We start from the raw sequence: 22,339 nt of genomic DNA, 5'->3' as shown, positions 1-22,339 counted from the left end.
TTAAATTACCTTTTAACTGTTTTTATACCAAAAAGATAACTCTTGGAACAATTGATGGAGATTGTTAGCTAGCTGTAATGCTCGTTCACTTTTATTTTTCGAAAATATAAACTAAAAAATTTCACAGACTACTCGGTATAAATGATGCACATCATTTGAATGGAGAAATAAAATCTGGTCAGTTCCAATAACTATAGTTCAATTCTAAGCATGTGTAGTTGCTCAATATGCTGCGATTACCGGATTCTACAACTTTCCAATAAAAAAGGAAGCTAGTTAGCTACATGAAATAGTTTGTTTACAAATAAAATCTTTTTGCTATCAACTTCAGTGTTTAGGCCTGCATCAATGATTTAATCCTTGTTCATGTACTCAAAATTGCCAGAAATGAAGCCTCAGAAGAGGTTTTCTGTACGAACATTGACATTTTTACAATGAATTCACTTGAAACCAATCAGTTTTAAACAAGCATGATACTTCATATCATTGGCAAATGAATTAAGTTACAACCACATCACGCCGAAAAATGCATTAAGGTAACTGTAAGGTTAGGCTACTTCTACCAAAAGGAAACTGTACCGGTAAGGTAATTATTGAAAACAATATAGACAATTATGCAATTATCATTCATTCGACGATTTTTTTTTCTGTTTGACTTACCAGAGCAAGAATAGCAAACAACAAATTTCTTATACGTTTTTGTTGCATCGTCTTTTGGTACTGCTTGTGCTTGTTATGAGTTACAGAGAGAACCTTCGCATGAATGTGAATGCAAATGGGAACCAAACCTACCATAGGCATAATCATCAGTGCTACAGTAGCATCCAAATATGGAAAGACCTTTAGAAACAGTATTGCTTCACCGAAAGCATGCAACATCTCCCATATTCCACCCTGAATGAAAAAGTTTGGTGTTATGTTTTTTTTTTATGTTTTAGCGTTAGTGCGTTATTTCAAGTGCTAAGTTATAGGCTACAAACTGACACATGTTTACATTTTTCAAACAATGAAAACTATTAATGCTACAAAAAGTGCTCAATGCCAAGCAAAAACAAAGCAGAGCGAATTAAATCAAATACAGTTATTACTATCGTTTTTCTATTGTTGGTGTTCAGTGCTCCAGTAGCTCAATGGTACCATTTGGAATAGCAACTCAAGATTGCCTTAAAAGGTTACGATTGCGTCTTGATTAAACGCCTTTGCTCGCCGGAACATGGCTGTCACTTAAATTCTAATATTGTTAGGCCTATCAAGATTTGCAATATATGATAGATAGCGTTTTCCAAACCGCGTTACAGGAGATTAGTTTCGTATGTGATGTGGACACTCAATTTTTGAGTTTGGTTCTTGGTTACCCCATAGGATGCCATTCCTGACGTTTTACTTCCCCTCAGTGAGGATGGATGATTTCCTACGGTACGTGGTAAGCTTTCTAGAAACTGGCGTAGACAAGGCTCAAGGCTAATCTACGATTGAGTCTTATCACCTTTTCAGTAGCAATATTTTTTTAGGCCTACAACTTTTTAATTTTGCAAACCTACCCAAAGCAGTGGCTTCATTTCTATCCACCCTTCTGGTTTCATAATGACTCTGTACAAGCTGTATGCGATGGTCAATACTTCAGGTACCAACAACATGACGAGGATAATGATATAAGACCAAACTCTGATGGTGTCGTGCTCTAGACGAGTTTGCTCGTTGGTGCTGGAATCTGTGCCGGATGGAGCATATGGTTTCGCGCTATTCATCAGTACCATCAAAGCAGCCTAGAAATAAGAATATCAGTTAAACACAAATTTTATATAGCCTACTTAATACTTATAGTATAGTGTGTAGTGTTGACAGTGGGGGTCCAGGGGTAATTTTGGATCCGGGCCCGAAATGATTTTAGGGACCCGCAGCTTTCCCAAAGGCCCAGAATCTTGACGAAACCACCTCGTATTCGTTAGATATTGTGCGTTTTTTTTCTGAAGTTTTTTAATTTGAGGCCCGAGGAGTTTAATAGTACCGGGCCCCAGTTAATATCTGGGCTTGGTTATAGACCTCTCAGGTAGCCCCACCAGTAACACTTTTTTTAACACTTACTCAGATCAGCGAACAAAAAATGGAAGCATCGATCAAAGATGGTTTGACTCTACTTAAGCGATGATGCCAACTGCGCCGCTTTTGCGACCATATGCGCGGTCTCAGAACAGGCATCTAATTTGGCTTTGACCGATTCAACTGGTGCCTAAAAGTAATAAGTCTTACAAACATTTGCAAGCAGTTTTAAGAGCCATAAATATGTTACTTTGCTGACTAGACCTCCAGCAAAGACAGACCCTCCAAATACTATGTAGGAGATGAGCTTGAAAACTTTGGAGAACAACTTGATCGGAGTTGAAACTAATCTTGAATCATCCTCTGGAGGTTCACAGATAAACTGGTCGTAAGCGGGAACATCAATCCTGTAAATACAAAAATAAATTTGTAATGTGGTCATTATTCGTTTTACAAAGAGCTGTTCTATCTCTACCCACACATTGCTGCATCCTGTTGAAAACTGCAACATTGAGAACGGAATGAAGCTCTTGAAAGAAGTGACACGATGCCTACCGGCTACCGGTACCTATATTGTGTGTCGGTCCCAATCGACATTCACTGGATAGGACACAAAAAATAAAAACATGATCAATAAAAAGAAGATGCTGCTTGTAAGAGTCAGAAGAAAAGACTAAAAAGACATTTACAATAAAAAGCAGCACAAAGTGATGTTTTGTAAAAGATTGCGGGAAGGCCTTCGTTTGGTAGCCTACTGGTCTAACCTGGTGATGGTACTAACAATCAGGCTACAGTGATTAGGCTGTACAGTGCATAATGTTTACATACTCAGAGCTTTTCGATAAGACGAAAGGTAAACTTTACATTAATTATCATCATTAAAATCAAGAACATATTGAAAACACAAACCACTAGTTACCACCATCATTTTGTTGAAACCTTTTTGCAAACCAATGGTAGGCAACCACGAACGGTACCAATCGGTACCAAATGGAATTTCTAATAGTAATTGAAGAATAAAAGTTATCTATTTCCAAAAGCTCAGTGCAACAAGTATTTCAACTTGTCGTAGTAGGTCTATCTGTTATTATTTTGACGACGCGTTGTCTCATTTCTACAACAATCCAAATTTGTATTAATTTGAACAAAACAGAAAAAAAATTGTAAGAAGTAGGCGGTAGGCTACCTAACATAAAAAAACTCATACCAATACAAAAATTTAACGTGCCTAATAAACGACAATGGAGCTATAAAGGTTAAGCGTTTTAAGACTTGGGACGACGGGAGAGGAGAGGTAGTAAACAGAAGACGATTATTTGATATTACGCCAGACGAACAACACGGCTCTGAGGCAATTCCAACTGCTTGTCAACAACAGCTTAACCAGTGGCTTCTGAGAATGTCTCGAATACTAGAATCGACTTAAGTAACTTGAACTGAATTACATTAATTTTATGTAATAATTGTCATTTTGTTTATAAACTATTGCAAGACAAACTTGATTTTTTTAGGCATATCGGAGGTTTTCGTCAACACTGTAGAAAAATAAGTTAGTAGGTTTATTTTTTAGTTGTCGACTTACCTCAAAAAGACAAATTCAATCTACGCAATTGCCGATAGTTTTTTCTCTAAGATTGTTGAAAACAAAGTTTTTAGTTCCAATAAGATTCGATTTATGAAAAGCAGGATTTGAAACAAAACGAAACGAAATTTTTCATGAAGAAAGTTGATTCGAAACGAAAATATATCAAGATAAAAATATTTTTCGTCTATACGAAACCACAATTCACTGTAATGTTTAATGGGTAAAGCTTGGAGCTCCTGGTGCCTAAATTGGCAAATCTGGTTTGAAAAACAGAACGCAACACAAAACACCTTGGACTTTATGGCGATTAGACTACTGCTTTGTAGATTCTTCTGCATTCCGTTTATGCTTCAAACGCCATTTAAAACGATGATGCTTGGATTTGTAAATGAAAGTAAATATTTTACTTCTCTAAAGAGCTAATTTCAAAATAATGCCATGAAACCACCACGCCAACGATTAACATTTTATCGTTCTACTTACAGAGGCTCGTCTTCTGGGAACATGAAGTCATCATCGAAATCTCGATCATTAGGATTCTTCTCTGGAACATCCATGACGAGGCTCAGGTGACCAATGAACTCAACAACAACGAGACAAACATTTTGTTCGCGTTTTTAATCAAGCGTTGTCAAGAAGTGAAAAAATGTGACTTGATGAATCAGAAAAACGATTTTTAGTCTGGTAGATGATTAACTGTAGATTTTGCTTACGGTGTTGTATTTTGCACGGTATTCCAAGCGAGCATACAACTGATACATGTATTGCGCCGCTGCGGCAGTACCCATTTTCTTGTTTCCATTTATTATCTTATTTTTGAAGACTTGTAGCATTCGTGTTTGCTGCTTTTTCGAAAGTGAACGATTTCTGTGTCTGGCCAGCTTGTGATAGCAACACAATATGAAAGTAATCTAAATTAAATTGAGATTTTTAAGTACACAGCATTGAAGAAACCTAAAGGAAGAAACAGTATCGTCCTGTCTGCAGTTATGTAATGCTCTTGGTTCGCCAATTGAGCACTTTGCTAGCAGACATCTTGCTGTTGCATTGCGCATAGCTTACCGCTCCGGCAGTTTGACCACTCTAACAAGATGGGTGAAAGTATCCAAACGTGGTTCCTTGCGTACCACAAATTGGAAAGTCACCACTCTGAATTACTTATATAGTAATAAGGCGTTCTCCAGAACGTTTACTGCACTGATGAAACCTTAAGGTCGAAACAGTGATGTCCTGTCTGCAGTAATGAAAAAACATATTCTTTTATTTTCTTCTTCTTCGTTTGAACCTTCTTCGCCATCCCAGGGGTCGAGTGGCTTCGCCATTTACCACCTTTGAGCAGTGGCGGCGACTCGGTCTAGATGTTTGGGCAGGTGTCGAGCAGCCTTTGTGTCTATTTTCATTTCTGACCCGTTTCCTTTCTGCTGATCCAATTCTTACAAAAATTTGTGGACCCCACAAAAATCAAATCATATGCTGAAATCTAAACTCATTCTGTGCTGGTATCCCAGTATTTCCTAAGCAGAGATTGATACAGTTCAGTAACGTTAGTTTTGCGTTATGGCAATTGCCATAGTGCAAGTGCATTGCACCGAGTCACGTGGACTTGATCACGTCGTACCTCCCTGTGGTTGTGAGTAGTTTGTAATTATTGCAGCAGGACTTGGTGCCCACTACATAGAGATTTGTCGCTTGTACACATAGCTCTACTCGTGTTAAGACCTCTTTTCAATTCCTTTGTGTTTGTCTGTTTCTGTAGATATTCTGCAGTAGCCTACAATCGTAACAGAGATATATTCCTTTGTTTAATTCTATACGTGCATTCAATATCTGCAGGAACGTTGAAACAACGTAAGAATTAATGCATGGCTGTTTGGCTGACCAACATCAATTCAGTACCCAGTCATCTACCTGCCCTGTAAATTATAGGAACACGAAAACAGTTTGGCAAAGAAACTACAGTATGTGTATGCATTCTTATCAGAATTAATCCCTTTGCATGGTTGACATTTTCATCGGATAAAATAAAAAGCTCAGTTCAGTCTGTTTTCATTTCTGACCATCACATTAGCGAGTGCAATAGGCTATTTGGCAGAGTGTACCTTGGGCCACGAAAAATAAAGAATGGAGCAAAGAAGTTTCGTGTTGCTGCTAGTGCTTGCCCACTAACATAGCTTGATCACTAAACATGTAGAATGTTAATAGGATAGCGTTATCTTCTAAAGATGAAACTTTTTGTTTTGCGATAACAGCTTTCATTTAATTAAATTTTGAATACGTGCTGATTAACTGTTTGTGGTCCCATGTAGCCTGCGCTACTGAGTAGAGGAAGCTTATATGTTTTCGAAATCTTATCTTCAACGCTTGTTCTGTTTACCTATGCCTTCAAACAGACAAATTTGGATTTTTTACGATCTAAGCATCTCACAACCGCGCATTATTTTTCACATCTCAGACAAGAGTGCTAGTTGTCTAATTACAGTTGCTTCGTTTTTTTCGCAATCTACAGCACTTTCATTCATTAGCAAGATGTATTATAAGCTTTATTTTTTGGAGTTCTTGTATGCCTGCAGCACAATAATTTACTTTGAGAATGTACATTATCTTGCTTGACCCTATCTGGCATTCGTTTTATTGATGCTCGAAAAGCACTAGACGGGATTATAAAAGCCTGCCCTGACAAATGGCTAATAACTCAGCCGCTGAGTACCACACATTTGAGAAAATTGAGATGCACAATTGCACATGGTCAAATGCTTTTATTATTTTTGTAATCATTTATTTTCAAAACAATTGTGGAGTTTGTGTATTCTGAATACATATGTTACAAAAAAGCTCCAAAAACACTAATTTTGAAGCATTTAGTCATTTCATGGCCGATTTTGTTCGTTCGAATTGTGTTCTTGATGATTTGCAAACATTCAAAAAGAATATTTTAAAACAAATCATTGTTTCTTACTATAAATACAGTATTTTTCATATTCGTACTACATAAAGCAGTTTTGACGTTATTCTGATAAGTTGCACTAATCGCTTCTCCGCGGTGGCCAGGCATCCAGGCCTGATGGCGCCTATACAGGCCATCTCTCAAGATAAAGAAGATGAATGAAAGCATACTCTCACCTATCGCTAACCTAGCAAGCAAGCTAATTTTTTTACACTGATTCAACGTCCGCAGATTGACTTTCTAGTTGAAAAAATAGTTTTATTACATTTCTTACACCCAGATAGCAAAACCTGTCATTTTTACATTGATTTAACGTCTGAAAACGTTGAATCAATGTAAAAATGACGGATTTTGCGGTCTGGGCAATCGTACCACGATTTTGGTCAAGAAGTGATTTTTCTGAACCATTGACAAATAAAACCTAACAACCAGACGGCATTTAACACAATACAATAAGGTAAAAATAAACTAAAAATTACATTTCTGGCAATACTCATGTAAGCGACTCATGTTCGCCCTTTTCAAGTAAATCACTGACTGATGTTATACATAAATTGAAATTACAAACCTGATCTGTACATACACAATTAAAAAATAAACACGTGACGCAGTGAAGCGTTACGTGATTTTGTAATTTCAATTTATGTATAACATCAGTCAGTTGTTTAATTGAAAAGGGCTAACATGAGTATGGCCGAAAACGTTTGTAATTTTTAGTTTATTTTCACATTATTAGCCTATATTACGTTAAATGTCGTCTGGTTGTTAGGTTTTATGTGTTTTTAAAACTGGTAATAGAATTTCAGTCACTTGTTTTGTCAGTCGTTCCATGAAGTGTAGCTCTCAACCTACTGAAAATGTTTTACAACTACAAAAGTTCTTTTTTTTTACTTTTCAATGTATGAATCAGGGCAAAAGTGGCGGATTTTACTGCCTTGGCCGGTAAACGTTGAAACGGTATGAAAGATAATTTTTGAAACGACATGAAAGCCAAATTGGCTGCCACTCTTCGCGGATTTTTTTTTTTTTAATTTGAAAGTTCTTGTTAAAAAAAGATATAGTTGGTCTGGCAATGTCGTGGCAATGTAATAGCCTAGTGGTTGATTTTAATTTTCAACATTTACCAAACTATAGGAAAGTTACAAAACTTCTGCACTACCCGTGACAAAATGCTTATTGTGAAGTACATAATGTTCCAAAAATAATCTAATCAGTTTTAAACGATGCGTAAAGAATAAAAAGTAAAAATATCAGCACTTTAGGGAGATTCCTTCTTTCTAAAATTTTAAAACCAGTAAAGGACGGGAGAATTTTTTCCCGTCTGACACCAGGTCGAGGATGTTGGGAGACTATTTTGTACATTCCTGCTTTTACTTCCATCGCATGAGAACTGTAGCTATAGCTAAAAAAAAGTATGATATTTTTTAAACTTGTCTTTTTGCTAAAAAATATATTTTTTTAATAGACCTGTTAGTCTATAGTTTCCATAAATTTGTTCAGCTGCATCATGTTTAGAATTTGACCATGTCACTACTCCGACTTATTATCCTTGAATTAATCAAGAACAACATTAACATTAGTTTTAAATCATTTCGATTTATCGTGGATGTTAACTTTAAATTATTACTTTGAGATGATAATGGAGTTGCAAATCGGATCAATCAACTTCCCAAGAAATTTTCAGAGTTTCAGTTTTTTGTTGATAGTTTATTCTTCACCTCTGCCTCGGTTGAAAAGCTTGTTTTCATTTTTTATTTACAAATTTGAGTTTCAAAAATAATAACGGTTTAAAAGTTATGATTATGTTCGTGTCCAACAAACTGTCAAGTTTTCAATATCAGCCTTGTCAAGTTCATGGCAGTTGTAAACAGATAACATGAAGATTTTGTAATTTTTTTCGAGTGAGGGTTTTTGTTTCTCCTGTACAGGTTTAGCAAGAAAACATTTGAAATTTGGATAAGACGAGACCTGGAACCGAATCCAGATCTCCTGCATCAATAACAGGCTGGGAGCGAAAGCACTCTATTCTAAGTCGATTGATTTGTCTTCTTGGAGATTTGTTCACAGCACGCAATGATTAGGCTGGGCCACACATTAAAGTTTGCAAGGCCTGCTTTCACGGCTTGATCACTCCTCAGGGATGTGTTAAGAATTAAAAAAACGAGAAATAACGGTGAGCCAATAATAACTATGCATGAAGAGGTAGGGCAATATCTTCCCTTTTGCGTCGCCCATGCATTTTAGCACCAAGCTACTGTCTCAGCCATTTATGTGCGATTAGCCTACGTCCAATCTGAACTTTGCTACGTCAGCTGACGTTAATTAATTCGGTACGTGATAATTCAGCAATAAACCAAGACTCGCTCAACCTCTTATATAGACTACTCAAGTATGAAGACCTTTATCTCCATGGATAAAGACGCTAATGAGTAGACAAGAAATGGGAAGACGCCCTGATAATAGGGCGACAACGCGAGAAAAAATACAAATGTTTTTGTTCTGCACCGAACGCATAGTTCATTGTATTTCTGACAACACTTAAATTTGTAACACAGCAGCATAATGCGCAATAATACTGACGAAGAGAAAAGAACCGCCTGAAGAATTTGTTTCGACCGAGACACCAAGCCGATGAAACCCGAGAAAGCCAGCACCGTAACCCAGGGTTCATTGACAGATGCGGTTTGAAGCCAAATTGAGAGAATAAGCCGATCTAGGCCTGCACCAGCACTTACAGGCCTAGATCAACCTTCCATAAGTCGGCCAGAGGTAGCCGGGGAATGTGATCCGTTGTTCCGCCAATTTTAGCAAAGCTTCCAATGCCATAAAATTCCCATTAGCCACTAAAGCAGACGCGGCCAAGCGAGTAGCCATGTCTTTGAGCCTTGCTGCCGAAGTCAAACGACTTGTAATCTGTTAATGGCAGCAAATCAACCTCTCTTGTCCGTATTTCGAGAATCACTTGTCCGCTTTGAGAACCACTCTGCAATTGAAAATATACGCAGATTAGAACAATACTGTTTAAGTGTCTAATTTTTAATAAAAAAAATAACACAACACAAAATCCAACATCCTGATAAAAAAAAGTTTTAGAACACTTGTGCAGGACACAATGCAAATTAAAGAAATGCCAGCTTGAGAAGTCATGAAAACATTTTGTCCGATTCAAAATAAAATTTAAAGTCGTTTCACTGATAGGTTTTTACATAATATCAGAAAGAAAATGGAATTCATTGGAGCGCGCATTTTAAGGTCAGATGATTGCTTATTTGCAAACGAATAACTGCAATACCGTATGTAGGGCAGGCCTATAAGTTTTACTGAACCCCGTAGTTAAGATAGTGCCCGTAAATCGCCACTTCCTTGCAGTGTCATAGATAGCCCTTACTTTTGCAAATGCACACCAACAGTTCTTACCTTGCAAGTATCCTCCACAAGAGAAATGTCTTCGTTTTCCCTGGTCAAAACTTCCTCGTTTGCACCCATCAAGTGGATCGCCTTGTCGTAGTTGCCGTTATTTTGGTCTTCCCAGCCGATAGAGTTGACGCACTTGTACGTGAACAGCTGACGGCCTTCCGACGACAACAACCGCAGGAAGTTGAACTGTGGGATGCTTGTGTTGTAATCAAACTGTAAAGAGATAAAAAATGTATAAAAAGTGATCGTTTGATCTTTTGTATATTGTCGTTAAATATTAAGGCAATCGTCGGTTAGCCACTATCTGATATGGTCATCAATGGGGACTAGAACTTTCACACCTTAGGATGGTCTATAGCCGTCAGTGGGCAGTCTTTAATTTTATGGCCACCGTCTGCCCCTCACCCCACTCAGGCAGCACTCTCTACCAAACCTCAACGCAACATATCTGCAGCAAAACGTCCAACACCAGTGAACATTGAACAAGCTGTTGCGTCTTGATGAGGCAAGGCTGGAGAGGCTATGGCGCTGTAATCTGTTGGTGAAACCACCAGAAGACATCAGCAATGTCTATGGCAAAACTGATATTACATTTTGTCACTTTGACGCAACATGGTAGTGGAAAAAAACAGCTTTTCTGATTTTTTAAAATCAAGATGGAGTTTAAATAGCTCACCTTGTCCCCCATCTTGTAAGAGCTGAACCAATCACCCGGAGATGCCTTGGGCCAACGTCGAAGTGGTATCTGCAGAATCAATGTTTACAAAAGTTTCCAACTGCTTACGATAAATTCTATGCCCATGGTTTCAACAGGCGTGTTAAATTGCAATGAGATAGAACTGTTTTTAAAGTTATTAACCTCAATTAGGTAGCATTTGAATTTCAACTATACTGTATAAATAAAACGTTGTTCTATCGTAATTTAGCCTACTTAGAAGCAGTCGGTGGTTGGAGGTTAAAAAGACCCCAAGCAATTTCAAAGAGACCTTTCACAAGCAGATCTTCAGATATTTATCAACCAGTTGGCAGAATAAATTTAACCAAACGAGTCTACAATCGAAGAAGTTATTGTAAATGAAAGAAACATGAAAGTTCGTAAAAAATGAACAAACAAATATAAATAGAAGAGATTTTATCTTTCAAGCGAGTCTTGCAAAAGGAATGATTTTAATCCCACGTTCGACAGTGGCTTTGAAAATGACACAACAATGCGCAAATCTTTCATAAACTGACGTCTCTGGTGGTTGGCGTGATGCACGTGTCTCCTTCCGCTTCAAAGTCGCAAAAGACCTCGATCGCGTCAGCAGAGCATCCTCCGTTCGGGTCGATCCAATAGTCGCCTGTGAAGACAACATGTTAGACACTGCCGCGACATAAAGACGAAATGGTGACAATTTTAATGTTTTGCTACAAAATAATGTATTTTAACAATTGTTCAGGAAGTACGAGAATTAAGTACCCCCTCCCCCTCTCAATACACATTTTGTTGTTGATTATTCCCACGGCAATAGCCAATGCTTGGTGTCATTAGCAACAATGAGATTTGAATTTCGTTTTACCAACTTTAACAAGAATTCAAAAAAGGTTGCCGGTAACTAGTCTGAAAAAGAGTTACATGGTTTTATTTTTATTGAAAAGAATCGATTTTGTATACGTCCTTTGAAAGATCATTAAAAAAACTAGCTCAAAATTTTAGACATCAAAATTCGTCAGTTTTACATTGATTCAACCTCTTTAGACGTTGAATCAATTAGAAAATTTAACGTTGATTACCTGAGGGTAAATCTGGGTGACAAAGCCAAATGTCTTTGCAACTTCTTCCGGGGTTGTCTCTTGTTCTTCCCATTGGCTCCTTCATCATTTCCAGCTCCCGTTTCATGGCGTCCATTACTCCAAAGACTTCTTCCAGACCGTCACCGTATTCAGCAAATTCAGGATTATCAGGCTGGTAAAAAATAGACACATATGCTCAAAATAAACCTTTGTATTTTTACCTACATTTCACAACTTTGGATACAATTGTAGCAAAGTAGGGGTGCTTGAATTAACACGTTAATTTACTGCATAATAGAAGATTTAAATTGAAACCTAAATCTTTCATGGAAAAACTTAATGCGAAGTGAAATAAAACTAGAAGGGTGAAAAATTTAACGTGAAACATAACAAAGCGCCAGAAAGATTCAAGATGCTCGTTTTAAACATGTTTTTCCTACAGCCCCACAGCAAAGACATTAACAAAGCAAGAATTAGCTAAATTTCCATTTTGAACAACGTGGCAACAGAAGTTTCTATCTAAACAAGATTGTGAAAGTTTCGAATCTTCTGAAGATCCCACCAAGAGTAAAACGGGCTGTGAAGGTTTTCGGAGAGCAATAATTATATTTGTAGTAAGTTGATGGTAGATTTTGTTTTGTATATTTATAATATCACTTCATCCATTCCCACGCAAAGATCTGTATTGCAGAAGTAAAATTTCATCTTGTATAGCCGCTATCGATTTTCACAGCAATATACGATTTTAACACTATACAACACTGCAGTGTGCATTGAAAGTCGAGTGAAAAAATCATGAAAGTGGTGAAAAACTTTTTCGCTATAAGAAATTCTTTTGGTGTCTATTGTGCCGTGTTCACTGATCATTCACGATTTTTTTTTAAAGTTTTGAAATTTTCATAACTACCTGATTGTCTCGTTGGAACACCTGTCTCTTCTCGCGGGTGGTGTCATCAGTAGACTGTGAAAGTCACAAACAAAATATAGCGTCAAAGCTCCACTATGTAGACTGGCAAGCTGAGTGAACTAATAAAGCACAAGAGGCTATGCAACACTGCTATGATATACCGTAATACTAATACACATATATCTATACAGTATACACCTTGCGTTCATATGACAAGATTTTTTACACATAACCTACCTCGAAACATCCGATAAAATCCGTTAGAAATACATTTCACGCTCTGTCTATGTCTATGACATAGCACGTTACGTGACGTATAAACGTTTTAGCGCCTATTTCAAAAAAAAATTTGTAGCGTACTATTCCTTTCAAAATTTCATATTTTGCATTCTAAGTCAAGTTTTGTAAAAATAATGACCCTTAAAAAATCGCTCTGATACACAGTACACATCTGAAACATAGTCGAAGTGAAATAAAAACATTATTATTGAAATACCTATGTCTGGGTATACGTAAAGCAACCTCAGTGCTAAAAACTGTCTGTTGATAAGAATAACGTTTAAACGCCATAGAAATTGCGTAAATAACATAAATTAACATCAATAAAAAGATAATGCCTTGGTATAATAAAACTTACTCTTTTCTTTCGGTTGGGAGCAAACAGAGGAGCAGCATCAAATACTTCACCAGGGGGTCCAGGAGGACCGGGTGGTCCTGGAAGACCTGTGTCTCCTTTTGGACCACTAGGACCCTGCAACAAACGCCATAAAGCTCATAGTGATCTCATCACTAACAGAATCAATTCGAAGCATTCAAAATTACTTGGCTGTGAGAGTGTAGATACGAAAAGCAAAGTAGAAGGAATACTTCATTTTGGTTTCAGTGGTAAAAAAGTTGGGACATTTTTGTTGAAATAAGTTGCAGAATTAACAAAAGCAGCCATTTCAAAAACATCAAAATTAGTTTCCTGCTTTCTACACAAAACAACTTATTCAAAAAACTTTTGTACTTACATATGTTCCTTTGTTCCCTTTGACACCACTTGGACCCTAAATTTTGTGAAAAATAACATTAGATTAATGTGAAATAGCGCGTGAAATTTCATCAAAGAGAGCACTTGTTAAAAGCAATACTTACTGGTATGCCAGGCGGTCCACCCGGCCCGAGTGGACCTTCTGGGCCTGTTCTTCCTTCTTCTCCTTTAGGACCAGGTGGCCCAGCACGCCCCTGGTCACCTCGTTCACCCTTCTCGCCGATTTCTCCAGGTGGTCCAATAATTCCCATCAATCCAGGGTGTCCCTGAAAGAAGTGTTTCAAGTTACAGGTTCATCCTAAGACCAATGATTTTCGAATATCTTATTTCGCAAAGAAAAAAAAGTCACTGAAAACCTTTACTTTCACTTGAAACACTTTAAAAACCGTTGTCAACTTGGCGAGGCTTATTATCAAATATTAATATTACATAAAGCAACAGCTTTACTGCTTCACGTGTGAAGTAAGTAAATTAAAGTCGAATTTATTGTTTTCCTGCAACGTAATTTAAATTTCGTAAGAAGTCGATCTAATCAAAAACTAAAGAGCCCAAATGTGAATATGTCATGAGTTTAGTTTAGCATTCTCATTTTGGACACTATTTTTTGGTTAAGAAATGACCAGTGGCTTAAAAAAACATTGAAAAACACTGAAACAGGCAATGGGTACATCAACGTCTCAAGAAACAAAACTTACCTTTTCGCCTCCGGGTCCGACATCTCCAGTCATTCCCTTCATTCCTTGAGGTCCCTGTGTAAAAATAACGATAACTTATAGATTAAAAACACAACTGCATCATAGGGAACAGTTAGTTCTGGTATGAGAACAAAATCTACATGTGTTTCATCAAAACATCATCCATTTATTTTATCATTTCAACGATGCGAAAGTGAAAGTGAAACTAGTTTTAAAAACGTTAAAATTGCAATAAAAAATAAGCTGAGAAGAAATCAAACTATTCAATCACGTTCATCACATCATTCATTTGACAATCACAGCGGCCTAAATACAAAGTACAACTTACCATTGGTCCGACAGGTCCATCCGCGCCAGAACTGCCAGGTGCTCCTGGTTGTCCCTGCAAATAGAGAAAAGGCAAGATAACTAATAAGTTTTATGTAGTTGCAACACTTACAAAAATATAACGTTTAAACTTGTAACTTTTTCAAACAAAAACTTACCACTGGACCAGGAAGACCCTGGTTTCCTTGCACTCCCTGCTTGCCTTGACTGCCCTGGATTCGAAACAACAGGATAGTAAAGTAACAGAGCTTTGTATTATGTAAGTTAAAGACAGTTAAATGATGACATCTATATTTATCTACTATGAATCAAAACACTTTAGAATAAGTTAATTTGGGATTGCGGTGTTAAAAATAAACAACACAATTTACGCTTATTACAAATCTTGTTAAGCCAAACTAGTTGCAAATTTTTGAAATAATAAACTGAACCAAAAACAATGATTTCTGAAATACTATTGTTGATCACTGGTCAGCTAAGCTGAGAGTACAAAATTAAAAAGTTTATAAACAGACGTCCATGTAATTTATGATCTTCCATTTACTTTTTTATGGAAAGAATATGCCCATAACCATAAGTACGAGAAATAACAAACAAGAATGACTGTTAAGAAGTGTTAGTTTTAAAAAGAGCGAATTTAACAAAGAAATCCCAGCACTTTAGCCCAATAAAGAAATGGGCAACATTTTTTTATAACCACCCACCTGTGCCCCAGGGGCTCCAGGGTTTCCTGTGGGTCCAGATACGCCTTGGTCACCCTGAACAGGAAAATATAGTTTTGAATATTAAAATGTTTACATATTTGTTAAAATCGTGATCCTTCCTCGTTCAATGAAAATACAAACAGAATTCATAAATGCCTAAATGTGAAATCTCTCTGGTAAAATATCTAAAGAGTGGGACTGCTGCCAACCAAAACTACCTGACGTCACATCGAGATCACTTTGAAGTAAAAATATATCAAGCGAAAACTTAAGGGCTACCTTTGCTCCTTTTTCTCCAGTTCTTCCTTCAGCTCCCTGTGGTCCCACAGCTCCCTAGAAAACAAGATATTGAATAACAACATAACACTTTAGATTTAAAATAAAAGCATACAGCAATGTTGTTAACGTATAAATTCAAAGACGTAAAAACGTACCCTCTTGCCTGGCCCTCCAGGTGGTCCCATATCGCCTACTGGTCCGGGGGGCCCCTGCGTTAAAAAAATAATAAAAATTTTAATACATTGCTACCTATATACAAACAGTATCTACATCTACAACATCCCGTTAAATCACACTACAACAAATATAAGGCCAAATGTAAGATCTGTTATACACGCTAACACAAGCTAAAAACATTTAACTCTGATACCGCAATCTTTGCTTATGAGTATGGAAATAAGCAGAAAACATAAAAATAAATAAAAAACAAAACAGGTTTCAACTTACGGTTTCTCCAGGGGGCCCAGTATCGCCAATGTCACCAGTATCACCATCGTTACCCTTGAATACAAAAAACATGATGATGTTGTAGCGTTGTGCTTGGAGAGATATCTTAGACGTGTGGGGATTGTAAGGCTAGTGCTGAATGGTTGTGTTTTCAAAAACAGCTTTTCACACCCTTCCCCCATTTGGAGTAGCTGTATCTTGGCAGGACATCCTTAAATGTGGATGCAAACACTGGTTTAACTACGTCTTCTTGAATGCTTAATCCGCACCGTCTCCATCAGAAAAAAGTGTTCGAACACGACAACAAACAACGTGACTAAATCTCTGACGACATCTTTCCAAATTCCCTTGTTAAGTGAACATAAATTGTACACGTAAAAAATGTGACATACACTCACAAAGTCACGAGTGTATCAGCGGAAAAATAAACAAGTTTCCACACAGACAAACACCACAAAATCAAAAATCAACTTTGCTACATAACCTACAGTAGGCTGTTATATACAGACTATGGACAATGTTAAAGTAATAAGTTACTCACAGGTGGGCCTGGCACGCCGGCCACTCCAGTGTCTCCAGGGAATCCAATTGGACCCTAGTTTACAAGCAAAACCATCATTATTGAAGCGATCGAATCAGTAAAAAGTAAGCAGCAATAAGTTAAATAGTGGTATTGTTTAAATTGGAAGAACCGTTTATTATAACCGCTTGATCAAATCATTGTTGCGGATGAATATCGAACGATTTCTTTTTTTTCCAAGGCTTTTTTTATTTCCCGGCTCTCTCGTCGTTCTGGGACCGAGTCGAGAGTCGAAATGAATGGAAATAAAATATTTCAGCCAAGATTACATTGACGTAGGGACTTATGTCCAGCCCAATGAATAATGAGCCTAAATAGTGAACATCGGCAATATAAATCTACAGCCTAATGCAATCTTCAAAGAATTTTTGGTTAATTCAACCAGTGGATGCTGTTAATTTTATAATCGACTTGTGTGTTAATTTTGTAATCGACTTGAATAACATGTCAAGTAGCAGCCACTCTATGAAGCAGTCTATGTATATCAGCCGAACAAGCGATTCTTTGTTGTTTTAAGAAAACCTCTGAAACGTCAATCGCGTCTTCGTGCTGATAGAATTATTACGTTACTTTTACAGACATAAAGCTTGTGTTTACTTAAATCCATATATCTCTCTCCACGGAGTTAGTAGTCTATCGAATTGTACAAAAACAATTTACATTTTTAGCAATTCCTTATTCTTCCCGAAACACAAGTTTAAATAATTGCTGTCAGTTTCTAGACAAGAGACTGGGCTTGCAAGGGATTGACTATGAAACGGCACCAGAGTATCTGTAGTGTGTTGTTTTAAAACGCTATTTTTAACTCTACTGCTCTAAAAAACAATTTTATGTCATCTTGTGGGCTGAAAATTAATCGTTGTTTTTCATCATCCATTTAAACGTTGGCATAGCACGGCCAACGGTAATTCAACGTCTAAATGTCGTTTGTCTGTATGTGAATGTAAATACTTGGTGTAGCACAATATTTCTTCGAAGCTTTCGCGCATCTTGAAAGATGTTGTATGAACGTTAGCGAACGATTGTTATCCGCTTGCTTTCTTCAACCAAGGCATATTACTGAAGCTATTTTTTCTTATCGTTGTCTTTATATAGCGCATCTTCTTTGTGTTTTGCAATATCAGCATAAAAGGCTTAGCAAAGCGAACGTTTAAGAGCATAGACCAGAAATTCCGTTGAGTTTTGTATTAGCTGCATTTGGTAAAACGAGATGTTTAAATCTTAACTCTTAAGCATAAATTGAGAACCTTTATGTTAAGTATTTCTTAACCATTTACTAATTGTAAATTTTCGTATTCTTTTCTATTTGAATAAGATGCACTAGTAGCATCAATTGCTGTATGACTGTTACGACTTATTATTATTTGGATTATTATTTGTACGGATTATCACTTCAAGCCCTGATTGCTGTCTCGGTGAGTCTGAACTATAATCACCAGCTCTATCTAGAATTGAAGTAGCCTATATCTGCCCACTAAGTTTGTTAAACAAACTTGCGACCTGCAAACTTGTGGCTAAACTTGCGACCTGCAAACTTGTGACCTTGTGATCTTCTGACCTGTGATCTTGCAACCTTTCTGCCATAATAAACCAACAGAACAAGACCGTGTTCAGAATCAGATTCAATCTACTTGGCTTGTTTCTCTGTCTGTTGTAGGCGCATAACCGTATTAACTAAGCGACGCATATAATAATCCAATCCACTGTTTGGCGCCAGTGAGAAAGATATTCTTTAACGTAGAATTCGCTTCAAAATTCTACAGATGCCATAACAGCCCGCAAATTAAATCGGATCAATTCCGCTAGGTTTTTATGTGTTCCAATTCAGTGGAGTGTTCTGTTACTTTATTGTGAAGACCATTTTTTTTAAATTTTTCTTTCGAGCAGAATTTTATTAATTTATTCTACAACTCACAGGGTTTCCTTTGGGTCCATCGTCTCCTCTCGGACCCCTGGGGCCCGCTTCACCTTGAGGGCCAGGTAATCCAGAATCTCCTTTTTCACCTCTTTCTCCTTTCGTACCCTGAAAGCAAAATTAAAGTAAAATTGTCAATAAAGCAGGTAAACAAAAAACAAGCGCTATTTTATGTTGTTGAGAAGAAGTCATTTTTTCATTCCATATCCTGCTTGAAGATAAGTTCAAATGTTAAGATGATCTATAAAACTGGTATGGGGCGTTGCATTTTGGAGAGTTGCTTTATTATGAGGTGGCATTCAGTCCTGAATGATCGTCTAGTTATCTTCATACAAATGCTACACAACCGATGGTAGCAAAACTTGTCATACCTGAATTCCATTGTCTCCGGGAGTTCCTGGCGCCCCTGAACTTCCTGGTTCTCCCTTCATAAATAAAATTAAATTTTAACAACGAATAATGAAATGGCTAAAGACAAAACTCTACGCAAAGCAACATGTAATACCAGACAAGAACACTACTGTTTCGACTTCGAGGCTAGTAGAAAATCCAGCACGTTGAAATTATTTGTCTTGTACTGCACAAAGAATTGTGAAGCAAGTTAAAAGAAAGTTAAAAGCAGTTCATAAAGCTTCATTCAAAAGCATGGCAAGAAGATAAAAAGACACGAAATACCTTTTCACCAACTTCGCCAGGTTGTCCGTAAGAGCCCGATGGTCCGGTTGGTCCCTGCACACAAAAAAACGTTGTTGTACGTCAAACCAATGTTAATTTATTTTTCATGTCATTTAATCCACTTTTTTTACGCCTACTTACTTACTCACATACTCGATCACTCGCTTAAATCTACTTTTTGACTCACAAACTTAACTAATACTTACATCGGCGCCTTGTTCTCCGGGAGGTCCTCTTTGTCCCATGGGTCCTGGTGGTCCCTGTTGAAGTGAAACAATAAATGAGAGAACGAAGCAAAAACATAAAAGCGCTTAAAGTTCCAACACCAATACAATTGCAACAAATACAGAATGCAGTAAGTTTTGAGCTTTAAGTTGGTGCACTGCTAACGTACAAATGAAGGTTTACACTTACCAAAGGCCCTGCGTCTCCGTTGTCTCCCTTTGAACCTGAAGGCCCAGGCATACCCTGTGTTGATAAAAATGCAATCAAATTATTCTATGCACAGTATAGTTGATTCGGCATACGCAAGTTCGATACCTTGTCGCATCACACTAGATAACATAAAAATGGCAGTGAACTTTATACCTGCTTGACAGTGAAAGCATTAAATTTTGTCATAATGCATCTCCGTGGCTGGGCCTCTTTTACCACCAAACTAAAGCTGTATGCTTTGTAAACCATTATGAGCAATGCACAATATAAAAATAGTTATTCTTGCACCTTAGTTTTATCGGACATAGCATCAATATAGCTATTCAGAAACCAAATCATGAAGCAAAACAAAGATGCTTTGTTCTATGAAAGTAGAGAGACAGACCCAGAGAGCACATCAACCTTTTTTACATTGATTCAACGTCTGCAGACAGACGTTAAATCAATGTAAAAAAAACGATTGACGTGCTGTATTGGGAGTTCTTTGTACTTCGACACAACATTCAAAGACCGTACTTGCAGTCCACGTGGACCAGGAGGTCCTTGGAATCCTCTTGCTCCTTCATCTCCCTTCTCACCGTACAATCCTTGTTGACCTCTGGCACCTGGCTCTCCGTCACTTCCCTGGATTGAGAGGATGATATATTTCGATCACAACTAACTTCACGCTTTAAAAGTTGTCTGCTTTGTTTATTTACGTTGTTTAAATTTTTAATAATCGTATTGAACAACTGTTTCCTGCAAGGTGTTAGCTCTCTTTCAAAAGCGGACCGGAAAATGTCACCTTTGCAGTCAATACCAAGATAAATAAATTACCGGTGGCCCAGGCTGTCCCACTGATCCTTGTTCTCCCATGTTTCCAGGGGGGCCTTGTTCTCCTTTACCACCTTTCAGACCTGTAGATCCAGGTGGGCCTTGTTCTCCCTGTAAGCAATACAAGTACACTAAAGTATAAAAAAGGAAAAGTTGAGTACAAGGAAGGTGAGAGATGGCTTGCAATTTGTTGTTGCTCGGGAAGCATGCCACTTTTTCAACATGAAATGAACTTATTTTGACGTCACAACAATATGAGTTACCTTGTCACCATCTTCACCACGAGGTCCACTGCTTCCTGTTGGTCCGGGCAGCCCCGATGGACCAGGTAGTCCATCACGTCCTGCTGGCCCAGGACCACCTGGACCTCCCTAAAAAGATATGTACTTCATTTAATTTCAACTTAATCGCCTTGAATTTCGTACATGGAGGTTTAAAACGATCAACCAATACAAAAGGTAGATGCCTAGAGTTCATCTAGTTTTTTTTTTTGACTAGGCCTAGTTTTTTACAACTACTTTACTGAGTTTTTTCTGCAAATCATGAAGTGCAAGCAGCTATCGAAAAACGTAATTCCAAACAATTTCTTATAATTACTGTTTCAAATAATTATAAAAAAAAAATGAGATGTTTTTATCAAAGAACACACCGGATTTCCTTTCTCTCCCTGTGATCCAGGAGGGCCTGATGGTCCAGGACGACCCTGTAAAACAAAACATATCGATAACATTGCACGATCACAATAATTTTTGTAACATCAACATATAGACAAACACTGAGTATAGGTAATAGAAGAAAACCTATTTCCAAAATACACAATAATGTGGTTGTAAAGAGAAAGAAGTTGTGATTTAAGAAGATCCCGTTCCAAGGTGTTAGTACTGTGATGGAACACATAAGATGCAATATAAATATGCTTCTACGTACCGCCGGGCCGATTTGTCCCGATGGGCCTGGGGGTCCTCTTTGTCCTGTGAGCCCCTAAAAAAAAGTAAAAATAGTGAATTTGTGAACAAAAATGCTTTCGTTAAACAATATCCCTTGCACTACGCAAATGCAAAAACACGAGTTACAAGATTGTAAGGGGTGTACTTACAGCTGGTCCTGAGGGTCCGGCTGGTCCTTCACTTCCCTTTAACCCAGGAGCTCCCTGAAACACAAATAAAATATTATGCGTTTGGCTGTGTGCTGTGGCACAACATAGTAAACTTTCTTCTAGAGCTTTGCTCAAAGAGCGGATTACAACAGACAGATCGTAATCTTTAGTACTTCTTACCACTGGTCCTTGCATGCCTCTGCTTCCCGGGAATCCTTGTGATCCCGGAGGTCCAATCTTCCCTGAAGCTCCTCTTGGACCTTGGTCTCCCTAAACATGCAACAATCTCAATTATACTTACAAATATGAGAAGCCTGAGCACATTAATAAAGAATAAAACGGCTCTACAAGTATAAAACCAATGGGTACACGATTTTATCAACTAAACCCACTGAGTTCAGTATCAAAATTGTGTTTAAAGTAAAAAATATTTTGTAAAAGACGAAACGCAAGTTGTTTATTGTTGTGATTCACTTGGTATTATTGAAATCTCGATGACACCGCGAGCCAGCAAAGACCAAATGATGTCTGAACAGATCAAATTGTTTAGCCCTTCTTTTGTGCATTGGTATGAAGAGTGAAATTGTTTTTGTGTCGCATTTAGACGCATGTCTGAGTGGTTGATGATTATAGCAGAAAAAGATGAAAGTCCATCTCAATAAACATCGTGTTTT

General features: G+C 37.5%; 2 protein-coding genes across 2 annotated transcripts in view; both read right to left on the bottom strand.

Moving 5' to 3' along the window:
• Positions 1-4,177, bottom strand: part of LOC145768719 (chitin synthase chs-2-like) — a 31,327-nt gene extending 27,150 nt beyond the window's left edge. Inside the window, exons 1-4 of the mRNA XM_082580297.1 lie at positions 4,109-4,177; positions 2,291-2,447; positions 1,542-1,766; positions 661-894 (exon numbers count right to left, since the gene is read on the bottom strand). Of these exons, the coding sequence (XP_082436423.1) occupies positions 661-894; positions 1,542-1,766; positions 2,291-2,447; positions 4,109-4,131 (639 nt within the window). The 5' untranslated portion in view covers positions 4,132-4,177. The remainder of the gene's footprint in view (positions 1-660; positions 895-1,541; positions 1,767-2,290; positions 2,448-4,108) is intronic.
• A 4,862-nt stretch (positions 4,178-9,039) lies between these two features.
• LOC145769635 (uncharacterized) overlaps positions 9,040-22,339 on the bottom strand; it is a 35,431-nt gene continuing 22,131 nt past the window's right edge. Inside the window, exons 36-64 of the mRNA XM_082581308.1 lie at positions 21,846-21,935; positions 21,666-21,719; positions 21,497-21,550; positions 21,219-21,272; positions 20,833-20,940; positions 20,573-20,680; positions 20,273-20,380; positions 19,736-19,789; positions 19,528-19,581; positions 19,322-19,375; positions 19,018-19,071; positions 18,647-18,754; positions 16,693-16,746; positions 16,152-16,205; positions 15,860-15,913; positions 15,705-15,758; positions 15,426-15,479; positions 14,880-14,933; positions 14,723-14,776; positions 14,395-14,448; positions 13,804-13,965; positions 13,680-13,715; positions 13,304-13,417; positions 12,667-12,720; positions 11,760-11,931; positions 11,220-11,326; positions 10,663-10,731; positions 9,987-10,199; positions 9,040-9,552 (exon numbers count right to left, since the gene is read on the bottom strand). Of these exons, the coding sequence (XP_082437434.1) occupies positions 9,406-9,552; positions 9,987-10,199; positions 10,663-10,731; positions 11,220-11,326; positions 11,760-11,931; positions 12,667-12,720; positions 13,304-13,417; positions 13,680-13,715; positions 13,804-13,965; positions 14,395-14,448; positions 14,723-14,776; positions 14,880-14,933; positions 15,426-15,479; positions 15,705-15,758; positions 15,860-15,913; positions 16,152-16,205; positions 16,693-16,746; positions 18,647-18,754; positions 19,018-19,071; positions 19,322-19,375; positions 19,528-19,581; positions 19,736-19,789; positions 20,273-20,380; positions 20,573-20,680; positions 20,833-20,940; positions 21,219-21,272; positions 21,497-21,550; positions 21,666-21,719; positions 21,846-21,935 (2,406 nt within the window). The 3' untranslated portion in view covers positions 9,040-9,405. The remainder of the gene's footprint in view (positions 9,553-9,986; positions 10,200-10,662; positions 10,732-11,219; positions 11,327-11,759; positions 11,932-12,666; positions 12,721-13,303; positions 13,418-13,679; positions 13,716-13,803; positions 13,966-14,394; positions 14,449-14,722; positions 14,777-14,879; positions 14,934-15,425; positions 15,480-15,704; positions 15,759-15,859; positions 15,914-16,151; positions 16,206-16,692; positions 16,747-18,646; positions 18,755-19,017; positions 19,072-19,321; positions 19,376-19,527; positions 19,582-19,735; positions 19,790-20,272; positions 20,381-20,572; positions 20,681-20,832; positions 20,941-21,218; positions 21,273-21,496; positions 21,551-21,665; positions 21,720-21,845; positions 21,936-22,339) is intronic.

The sequence above is a fragment of the Aplidium turbinatum genome, chromosome 4 (assembly GCF_918807975.1).
Source record: "Aplidium turbinatum chromosome 4, kaAplTurb1.1, whole genome shotgun sequence".
NCBI lineage: Eukaryota > Metazoa > Chordata > Ascidiacea > Aplousobranchia > Polyclinidae > Aplidium > Aplidium turbinatum.
This window is presented reverse-complemented; position numbering and strand designations above follow the sequence as displayed.